Source organism: Pyxicephalus adspersus, chromosome 1 (genome assembly GCF_032062135.1).
Source record: "Pyxicephalus adspersus chromosome 1, UCB_Pads_2.0, whole genome shotgun sequence".
In the NCBI taxonomy this organism is placed as follows: domain Eukaryota; kingdom Metazoa; phylum Chordata; class Amphibia; order Anura; family Pyxicephalidae; genus Pyxicephalus; species Pyxicephalus adspersus.
Genome location: NC_092858.1, coordinates 136,192,025 through 136,203,976, shown reverse-complemented (window position 1 = coordinate 136,203,976; position 11,952 = coordinate 136,192,025). Strand labels below are relative to the sequence as shown.

General features: G+C 42.1%; 1 protein-coding gene across 1 annotated transcript in view; it reads left to right on the top strand.

Annotated features, from left to right (window-relative positions):
- Positions 1–163: 163 nt before the first annotated feature.
- The window catches only part of MAP3K15 (mitogen-activated protein kinase kinase kinase 15), a 78,916-nt gene continuing 67,127 nt past the window's right edge, over positions 164–11,952 (top strand). The window contains exon 1 of the mRNA XM_072415291.1: positions 164–1,118. Within this exon, the coding sequence (XP_072271392.1) occupies positions 719–1,118 (400 nt within the window). The 5' untranslated portion in view covers positions 164–718. The remainder of the gene's footprint in view (positions 1,119–11,952) is intronic.

Below are 11,952 nucleotides of genomic sequence, written 5' to 3'. Positions count from 1 at the left end.
GGTGTTGTGTCCAGATGTGTGTGGTGGTGTGTCCAGGTGTGTGTGGTGTGGTGTCCAGGTGTGTGTGGTGTGGTGTCCAGGTGTGTGTGGTATGTACATCAGGGGCAGGGTGTGTTCTCCTCACCCCTGTCATGGAGGAAGTGACTGTGTATTCCCCGTGGAGGGGCCCCTCCCTGGCCAGCACTGTCCCCGGCCTGGTCACACAGGGTCACCCGGTGCTATCCCTGGCTTGAGCCCCGTGCTGTGAGGGTCTGGCCTGGGAGGAGGTGTCGGCTGAGGGAGGAGGGGGCCGAGGCTTCTCCCGCCCTCCCCGCCCGGGGCAGGACAAGTCAGCCGGCTGTGAAGTGACCCCGGCTCATAACATTGCTCACACCGAGGAGAGCTGAGCACCGCCGGAGACACACAGGGCGCCTTCACCCAGCAACATGGAGCTCTGAGTGCATTCCCCCCCGGACACAGCCTGCACCAACTCTGCGGCTCCATGGCTTCGCCTGGACGGTGCTGTGCCAGCTCGCTGGAGGAATGCCAGTGAAGTTACCTGTTGGTATCCTGTGATTGAACACAGAGCCGGGCACAGAGCTGACACTGGCATGAGATTATTAGACATTTGTAGCTGACCATCTGCTGGAGGGGACACATGAGATGAGCGCAGTGCCCAGCTGGTAATATAGTGCCACCCCAATTCACAGCCCTCACTGACTAATAAGAGACTTTACCCATGTGGGAAAGGACAGAAGCAGCATCTGGCAGCATGGAGAGCAATGGGCTCTACCCTCCAGTCCAGGCACCAGCTGAGAGCGGGGTGTGCAGCAGAGAGCCCACTGCATCCGGGGGTGAAGCTCAGTGTAACTCCTCATGTGGGGTACCAGCAGTAAGTTCTGCCCCTGAACCCCCAGGAGGAGGAGAGGGATCCCAATGGATAAGCAAGCAGAGATCACTGAGAGTGGTGTATGTCCTGAATGACAGCCTGAAATCTGCCATGGGGGGCAGCCCTGAATCTGGGGCCCTGCACTGCCTTCGCCGAGCCTGTGAGAGCGAGGGGGCCCAACTCACCAGTGTTAATTTCGGGGAGCTGGACTTTGGGGAGACCGCGGTGCTGGACACCTTCTACGATGCAGGTAAGACATCTTACTATGGCTGATGGGAAGTGACAATGAAATCATACTCTGCAATGTTCTGGGGAAGAAATTAAAAATAAACCTATGGGGTTCTTCCATAGGTTCCTGGGGGTTCCATTAGCAATCAGCAATATGTGCTTCTTAGTTAAACTCGGTTAATATTTTTGTCTTTCTGTAAGGGTGACATTCTTCATACTGACCAGCAATGTAAGAATCATTCTTCCTACTGACAACCATACCAATGTACTGTCAGCTGCGGATATTCCCATTACGGGTTTTCTGAAAGTTATATCAGGAAAAGTTATATCAGGGGTTCTCCAATGTTATAAAGTGCAAGAAACTCTTTGGTAGTTGCTTGGATTATGTCTGATCTATGAAGCCCTAAACCAGCTTTTCTCAACCTTTTTACCCCTGCAGATCCCTTGTGATAATATTTAGGGTCTCGGGGTACCCCTGCTGAAGGGTATTTTACTTACAGCCCATGGTACATCTTCAGTAAATTGAAGAAAGTTTTAAATAACAGAACAAGCACACATGACATATTTTACACCCAGGACAGATATTTTTGTTACCAACCCCTAGAATATTGTTTTCTGTAAGAATCATGAAATGAATCATCGGGGTAAAGAGGCAGATGGTGTGGTGCCCTCCAATGTTACAGTGACCGGTGCAGAAGTTCATAGAAAACAGCTTAGGTAGGAGATTGATTGAACATTTCAAATAACTTCAATCAAGAGGAACCCGGGGATTCCACAAAACCACTGTTGTCAAACACAGACCCCAACCATTCTTCTAATGTAAGCCAATGTATCCGTAAGGAAATGCTTTCTAGGACTAACATACCAGCAGCTCCAGGATTTAGGATCTGCAGACCACGTGTCTGCTGCAGACATGAAAGGAGCATTCCAAGAACTAATAGAAAATTCTGCTAAACCACAGAGATTGATAGAAACCCTCACACATTTTTTCATTTACATTACTTCTTCAGTAGAAGCATCATTCTGCTCATATTCGTGGAATGCTGATGTCTACAATGTTTGTTGTTGTGGTGCCACCAAGAGCTATTACTCCTAAGTTCTATAGAAAGATATGATTATGTATGGTGTGTAATGCAGGAAGGAAACTAATGGATTTTTCCAGTAAATGATGATCAGCCAGGTAATCAATTTCATTATTATTACTATTACTACACAGTATTTAAATAGCGCCCACATATTAAGCAGCGCTGTACAAAGACCATAGTCATATCACTAGCTGTACCCCAAAGGAGATCACAATCTAATGTCCCCACTAAAGTCATATGTCTTTAATACAGTCTAAGGTCAATTTTGGGGAGACAACTCCTGGGACAGTGTCCACATATCCCATTGCCAGGTCTGTGCTCCTCTGCCATTGACTTGAAGAAGCCTGAAGCTGGCGACTGATCAAAGTGATGGGCACTGTGGGCAGGGTATGGGAAGCTGGGTCAGGAGACAGTTTAGTGCAGTGGTCGCCAACTGGTGGTCCTCGAGAAACTTTTATGGGTCCGTGGCTTTGGCCAGTGCGACCCCAAGCGGGATCAGGAGAAGGACCCCGCTGGGGAGACTCACCGGCCAGAGCCGTGGACCACGTTCCTCGTACAGTCCCCAGGCTCGTGGAAGTGGGCGGGCTGTGTGCCTGGACTTAACCCTCCCACTCTCCCAGGCTCAGATCTGCGATTGGAGAGTGGGCGGGGTTATCATGTTATTATGTCACTATGGGGGAGGTTTCTCCCCCTTTGATTGACACCTGGCTCCCCGCGCATTCGCTGTCAGGAGCTGGGAAATTTAGTGGTTCGCGGGACCAAAAAGGTTGACGACCGCTGGTTTAGTGAACCTGTTGCTTTGCCCTACATGCCAGGTAGAACCTAAAATACCTGTCAATGAATTATGAATGATCCAAGCATTGACTCAAGCTCCAAACTCATTGACACAAGCAACTTGTCTAATACATATCTGTCTCTGATCTACTGTGCACCCTTCTTGTCAGAATTTTCTTTGTCAACATCCATCGGGTATATGCAGAGCTGGTACTTCGCTGCTGTATGAAGTACAAACTCTCAAAGGGATTAAATAGAGATTGTGGCACACATGTACAAGCCCAGCAAAACAAAGTGACTTGGGGACAATGTTTAGAAAGAGGGCCAGAGCATACTTAAGCTACGTACACACGTCAGATTTTTATCGCCCGATCATCGGCATCGGCCAATTATCGGGCGAAAATCTGCCGTGTGTACAGTCGGTGTCGTCCATCGTCCGGATGACCGACCTGCCGGATCCACGGACGATGGACGACAGCCGATCGTAATGAAAGTGAAGGGGAGAGCGCGCAGCAGGGTGCCGCTCCGTCGCTCTCCCCCTCCCCTCTCCATAGAGCATGAACGGTGCTGTATGTACAGCACCGTTCATGCATCGTGCACTCCCTTGTCGTTGGAAAGGATCGTGAAAGATCCTTTCCAACGACAAAAATTGCAAGTGTGTACGCAGCTTTACATTTTATAGATGAGAGAATAACTCTGGAAAGACAAATGTTGTCACTGTTTTGTTCTTTAAGTATACCCATTAAAGACACCCTGTTGGTAATAAAAAAGAATCATTGATATGCATATCGGTAGCTGATCTACATGCCATTGGCTCCTACACGGGCTTTAGTTTTTATTCAGCCATTGCTATACAGCACCTGTACTGATATGAAGGGTTCTACCTCTTAAAAATGTCATATATATAATAATGTAGTGCAAGAGAATATAAAATAAAAATCAAGCTAGAGGAAGAGATGAAGGTGGCATCTGGGGAATGATCTGATAGGTTTGCACAGCTGTTGTGGTTTTTGTGAATAATGTAACAGGAGATGTTGGCGCACACACAGATGAGCAGAAACACCTAAATCTCCAAGGGAACACCAACACGGTCAGAGGTTTTGGCAGAGAGATCAGTCATTGGAGTGTCCATAACATACAGGAAGATATAAGCTGACTGTTTCAAACATTTTATTTTTATAATATTATACAATTGTACTCAAGTATTAAACATGAAGCCTGGCTCGGTGGGATGGGCACTAGTCATGAACCCTATGTTTGACAACCCATTCTAGTAATTTTGCAATCTGTTGATCTGTTTTTCCTGTTTTTTTTCCATATATAAAGGACATTTTCGGTGTTTTATAAAGTCTCTGGAAAAGCCATATATTATTCTGACAACTTAAATAAGAAACTTCAGTAACTCTATTTGTTTAGTTTAAATTGGATGCTAGCGGGAGTGGGATGTACAAATAATTACACCTATATTTACTAGCTGGAATTAGTAATGGAACTACAGCTGGACAGCTAAATATAGAGCTGAAGTGCATGATCATGAAATGTTAACCTGCCAAAATAATAGTAGCTGTTTACAGCCACACCTGGGATTTACACACCATGCCATGCTGTCTAGCAAGAAGGTGACACCTATACTCACATTGCAGCTTTCTATCTTACTATAAAGGAGTATTATCCAGTCTTCAACCCAGACATTTTTTTAAGCTTGGTGGGAAGAAATTGTAGGTGGGTGTCCCTGTATTGTGACCCAACTCTTTAGTACAACCCACAAACAGCCGGGTGGTTACTGAAAAGTGCTGGGTGGCGCACCCAGCTAAAAGGGGCTGAGGAGAACACTGATTATCTAATGAGATGGATTGATTCTGGTCAGGTAGGTTAGGAATTTTGACTAGCAATTTCTGTGTCAGAATTTTTTTAAAAAAGTTTTAAATTATTATATTATAATATTATTATATATGAAAAAAATACAGTAAAATACCCTCTTTCTTAATTCCTATCTGCTGCTAGATTAGCTCCATGCTTTGTCGCTGACTAGCAGAAAATGGCGCCTTGCCTGGCCACGTGTTGTTCTATATAGGGGGCTGCACTGACTTCAATGCTGATGTTGTCCAAAGCCTTCTGTAGAGGACAAGTTTAAAACTGATGTGTCCATGCAGCAGCTGGTCATTGGATGATCCTGAGTGCAGGCTCACCAGTGGGATATTTGAATCTCAAATTCCAAACCTAGGTTTGAAAAGCCCAGATCTGAGCTAGAACCGATCAGAACTATCCAACACGTGTCTCCCGTTAGCTACGTACACACATCAGATGGTTCTCGTACGATAAGTGCTTCGAGGCTGATATCAGATGAGAATCAGGCACATGTACAGTGGCCAACCAACGTCGTTCATGGATCCATCCTGGTGGATGCATGAATGAGGAACGACCGCAATGAAAGTGAAGGAGAGAGGCCACTCGCTCGGTCTCCCCCCTCCCCTCTCCATGGAGCTGTATGTACAGTGCTTGTTCATGCATCTTTCAGTCTTTTCTCGTTGAAAAGGATTGTGAAAGATCCTTTCCAGCGACAAAAGTCTAACGTGTATGTAGCTTTAGACTGACATGATTATGCATTGTTAAAACCCAATTTGGTTACAGTTCAGATAATGGTCAGATATCGGCAGCTATACTGAGATGCATTCATATGACTCGAGCATTTATTGGTTTATCATTTAAAACTTCTGCAATTACAGAGAAATACCTGTTGACTTTGAATTTTATGTTTCTTTTTGTTTTCGATAAAGATGAGAAGGTGTCCCATAAAAACATCCCTCTCTCAAGAAACACAAACAAACAAGGTCAACACACTAGGCTTACAAATATTATTCCTTGACTTTAAAAGCCATTGTTGAGCATCGCTGAGCCCTACAAAGGTAATACTAACCATGATTTCTTTTAGCATTGGATCACTGTTGGTGTTTTTATGTTTTACACCCATGAACTGTTTTAAAAGCAGAATGTAAGTCTCTTAGTGAACACACAAATTTTGTGTCATTCAGGCAAGGTCGCTGATTTCTGATCTACATTTATATATGACACAGATGATACAGCTCCAGGGGTACAAGGACAGGGCACGGAATAAAACTGATCAAAGTCGGCCTTCTTCTCCCTCTATAGCAACAGCTATAAATCCACCTCCCCTGTCATTTATGTTTGAACCAAAATAGCTGTATGGACGTCTGCTGTGTTGTATGTGATGTACGCAAATTCATCAAGACGCCAATAGATTGTCAGGAGAACAAAGGAAAACGCTGCATGCCACAATCAGTTGTATTTAAGTAATTGAGCTTGGTGTGATAATTGAGCCTGGCATGTTATTGATTACCACAATTAGGTATGCAGTCTGTGATGCATTTGTAATCCTATTATTCCCATCATTTTATATTTCTATAAGAAATTCATTTTTAATATCTATAGAGCAGATATAATGGTGTAAAATGATGGCTCCGCTGCACAGAAGATTTATTAAATGCAGATTATTTGAGGCCAAGAAATTGTCATTAATGACTTGTGTAAATTTGTAGCCATTGATAATTAAAGCAAACCTGTCATACCTTATCACCACAAGCATTGAGTTTTAAATGAAGACTATGTACCATTAGTAGCCGGTCAGTACAGATAATTTTAATTACACTAACTATAGGATTTCCAGATTTAAATGTAGTGTCACTGAGTGCTACTTGTTACCCTCAGTGCAGTGTGCAGGCTCTTCATCCGTGGCTATGTAGCACTATACATTAGGGAAATTGTTCAGCAACAGTTGTTGTAGGGTAGTATCTGTTCACTGCAGGCTCCTCGTTGTTCCCAGGGGACCATATATGTTATATATTGCTACAAAGCACTTACTATTTGGACACCATGAGATGCCAATGTGTGGCTTAGTGATAAGAATATCAGTGAAGATGTTGCCATGCTGCAATGAATGTTTCTTTGTGGTTTCTATGATAATAGTGGATCTCCCTACACATCCTGAAGAGTGTTTGTGAGTTAAGTTCGGCATGTTTGAGTGCCTTTTATTATTTCTGATGGACAGCAGAAACTGCTTTTCTTGGGTTAAATTTAGTATACTGGTGCTCAGGACTACTTCAGACCTCATTGACTAATAACCACCCTTTGTGAAGGATGAAAATTCCTGAAGCAAGCAGGAGTTAAATAGTAGATATTAGATAGTAGATGTGGGAATACGTTGGGCCTGATTTATTAAAGCTGGAGAGGATACACTTTCATCAGTAAAGCTTGGTGATCCAGCAAGCCTGGAACATATCTGGTCCAGGATTCAAAACATTTGCTAGCAAATAGCAAATGACTTAGAAGAAATCCATTCCAGGTTTGCTGGATCACTCAGCTTCACTGATGAAAGTGTATTTTCTCCAGCCTTAGCGAGCATTAATAAATCAGGCCCATTGTGGTGGAGAATTGAATCATAGCCATTTAAATCACCCTGTGTGACCAGTAAATCTGTTTTGGGTGCTGTTGCCAAAATTTCTAAATCACACATAAAATTAGTTGCTATGAATAGCTGGAGGGGACACGTTTGCCTATCCTTGAACCTACTGGGACCTGCAGAGATGTCAGAAGCTGCACACTGCAAATACAACTTCCTTCCCTTTTCTCCTAAAAACAAGTTTTTCAACAAGATTGAAAATGACTGTGCCCATGAATGACTGTTGCTAAGTTGGTTGACCCTGACCCTTTAGCAGTGGCTGCATTCAGTGCTTTACATAATGGGGCTAATTTAATAAAACTCCCCAAGGCTGAATAAGATACACTTTCATCACTGAAGCTGGATGATCCAGCAAGCCTGGAATGGATCTGGTCCAGAATTCAAAACATTTGCTAATAAGTAGCAAATGACAGCCTTGGAGAGCTTTAATAAATCATACCCAATGTGTGCTTTTACTGTTTGAGGGTCTCTGAAGGTAATACTTGAAAAAGACAGCCTTATTACTTATTTCTACTTCTGTATTTGTAAGCATTGCTTCTTGCTGGCTGAATTGCAGGTCACTTTTCTCCTGGATGAAATTGATGTTATTATTAGTGGTACTATTGTTGTGTTCATAGCTTTGTAACCAGAAGTTGCTACATGATACTATACAGTGATGGATATGAGGAATTGTCATCTCCTGTTATTTTAGTCTACAACAATAGCCAGCAATCCTTAAGGCTTGGGAAACACTCAACTGCAACATTTCCATGAACAAACAAAAATGGGACAAATTAGGAAATATCAGAGAATTTTTTAGTCATTTAACCATATAACCCGATTCCAAACTATTTTAAATCCACATTTCCTACAGCTGATAGTTCTAAAACTTCAAATTGTCACATGAAAGTGAAAATGAAACGGAGTGAAGATGATGGATTGATATTTAAGAATTTCACTTTAAAGTAGAACTAAACCCCATTTTATTCACCTTTACCTTTTCCTTTGCATGGCATTGCCGTTCCTCTTATCCTATCAGTAATTTTTGGCCATTTTTATTGTCTGGGCCAGGATGATGGAACTCCCGTGCAGGATTTTTTTCGGCCCTGGGAAGTGCAGGAGAAGCCAGGATTGCTGGGTAACCTGACCAGCGCGATCAGGGAGGTAAGAATAATTATTGCAGAAGGGACATCTCTTGTCCCTTACTTTAATAATGCCCTGCCTGCTTGAAAATTCAAAGTGTCCTCATAATTTCTTTTAAAGGTATAGAAATCACGCATCTGAAACAAGCCTGCTGCAATCAAAGTGACTCTCCCTGGTAATACTGCAGAATGGCAGCAAACAAAAAAATTGTTTATAATTCAGTTCCTTAATGTGATTCAATCAGACTATTACATTTAAATCATTTTGGTCTGTACATTGGATACAATGTAAAATCATACTGCCAGAATGTGTTCATAATGATGATTATAGAGTAGTTTTCTAGAGCAGCGGTTGCCAACCAGTGGTCCGTGAGAAAATTTTGGTGTTGCACCTCCCGCACTGGCCAGAGCCGTGGACCATGTTCCTCATACATATCGTGGGCTCAGGGCGGTAAGCAGGTTCTGGCATCATGGGGGAAGTTTCTTCCCCTTTGAGTGACACACGGCTCATCGCCAAAAGGTTGTTGACCCCTGTTCTAGAGTTTTACTGCTTAGAAAATGTGAAAAAACTGGCAAGCTTTCTTAATTGAAAAAATGAGTTGAAAAGTTTTTTTAGAAAGGTTCAGCAAACAGTGCACTTGAGTTGAGGTTTTTGGTGGTGTTGAGGGACTACATGCAGCGTCCCATTGTGAACGGCTGCTTAATCTTGATAAGAACAATTTTTAAATGTTTGCCAGACTGTTTTTTTAAATGGGTTTAAAGGACTTTTTGGCATTTTTTCAAGCAGTTTTCCATTAGATTTTGGGTAGCATATAGGGTATTATGGCAGATTTTGAGCCTTTTATTAAATATCCAGAAGGGGAAATAAAATGTTTCCACTTCCTACACCACTCCGTTTCCTCTGCATCACAAATGCTGTGCTCAGCTTCTAAAATGGTTTTCAAGTGCTTGAAAATCAAAATTATGCTATCCAAACTGACTGTAACTGGTCCCAGGTGTCTTCAGATTGGCATCCAGGTCTGGTAATGACACAACAAATCGGGTACAATTGCCATGAATCGTGATAATGGGCTTCATTCATTGTGAATGCAGCAGAGATATTTTACAAATCTAATAATGGTTTACTCTATTTAGGTAATACTATTTAGAACGAACACTTCCAAAATTCAATCTTGCTAATAAATGCAGCATTTGGTGACTTCTGAAAGTAATGGAATTTAATATAACAGAAAAGTTTATGGGTGTTTATAAGCATTTAAAGTTAGGCCCTAGGTATAAAAATAAAATGAATGTATAAATCAACAGATAATATTATTACATGGTGATGGCAGTGATAAATACCATCAGAGTCTTTTGACAGTTTGGTTTTTCTTTAATTTGACCAAAAAAATATTCCCCCAGCAGCTCTCTTCGCTCCTTTAATGACCCTCTACTGACTTCCTCACACTCCTTTTCAAACTTGCCTATCCATCTTTTTCTGTCTCTTAAACCCTCAATACTTCCCACAAATCCATATCCCCCTCCTATTGTATGCAGCTTTCCCACCTTTTTATTTAATGTACAGCGCTGCATAATATATTGGCGCCATATAACTCATGTTTAATAATAATATTAATAATGATAATAACAATTTTTGGAGGATAAACAAGTTTTCACATTATTTTCAGTGTTTGTCTCTGTTATTATTTTTAGTCTTTAATTTTCATTTTAGAGTGTGGAGGTTCTTTCATTCAGTGAGTTATACAACAATTTATGATCTCAGTTTGGTTAGATGGGATGAAGCAGAAGTGCCCTGGCACAGATTTAGGTGACACAGTGCATTCTTCTCTCAATGTTTTCACTGACAAATCCATTGTCACATAGACTGATAACGGGCTATTTATATCCACCACAGTTTGCCTGCAAAATAATATTAAACAACCAATAGATTTGTTGACTGCACAGATATTCACTGCCCCAAAATTTGAAAAGATCAGTGAAAAAGTTTTTTGAAGCTGAACACCAGGCAAAAGTTGCATACACGGGTGAAATACATATATGGGAGATGTTCACCCTGTCAATGGAATGCTATTCCTGTCCTCTCAGTCCTGATATTTACACAGCTCTGCCACACAACACAGACACACCAAGCACCTACAACATGCTGTTTTGTGAAGAAACAGCAAAATATAAATTAGGTTTTATCTCTATTTTTCTCTGCACATTCTTCTTATGGATACACATTTTCACCACAGCTGAACCTTTTTTTGTGAAAGCACAGTTAACCCCGTACCTAAACTTACCACAGTCTCCTCTCCTCAGCCCTGGATTTGATGACCTGGGTCCATAGTAATTCCACTGGCCTATCTCTTATTTCCTTTTCTTCCTGGGTCTGTGCTCGTCCTATAAAGGGCTCAGGGCCGATATCAGACGAGAATCTGGCCTGTGCACAGCGTTCGTCGTCCATCGTCCAAACGACCGTCTTGGCGGATCCACGGATGATGGATGATGAACAATCTTAATGGAAGTGAAGAGGGAGAGCGCAGTGGGGTGGCACTCCATCGTTCTCCCCCTCCCCTCTCCATAGAGCAGAACGGTGCTGTATGTACGGCACTCATTTATGCATCGTGCAGTCCACAGTCGTTGGAAAGGATCTTTCACGATTATTGCATGCGTGTACATAACCTAAGAAATACCTGTAAGAGATTCACATATGCACCTACATATATTTCATTGAATGCATGTGCCTAAAAGCATAAATATGATTTCATTAAAAAAGAACTATTTAATTTTATTATTGCACAGTATTTTTTTAGCACCGACATATTACGCAGCGCTGTATAAAGTCCATAATCATGTCACTAGCTATCCCTACAGTTGTTCATACAGCACTGTTCTGCTTTATGGAGAGGGGAGGAGGAGAACGATGTAGCAGCACCCCGCTGTGCTCTCTTCTCTTCACTTTCATTACGATCGTTCGTTGTCCGTGGATCCTCCAGATTCTCGTCCGATTTCAGCACGAGGCGATTATTGGACTAGAATCATCTGATGTGTGTACGTAGCCTTAAGGAATTTTGGTATTACAACAATGGTGTGTCAGTATATAAATACAATAAATGTGATTTGTTGTAATGGAGATCATTTTCCCTTCCCCAATGTGACGCAATAATAACTTCTTCCAGAAATAAATACATGTGTTTTAGGGGAAATGCTTGCTCAACCATTACCCTTAGAAGAAACATGTGAAATGTGAAGTTTCGTCATGTCTGTAGTAGTACGTACTTTCTAGAAGACATAACAGCAGGATCATCACTTTGTTAACTATTTGGATAATATACCATCACTGGAAGTAATGGCTTTTGATGAATCAGCTCTTCCTTTGCCAGTGACTGATTGCCGTGTTTACATGTAGTTAGGAAT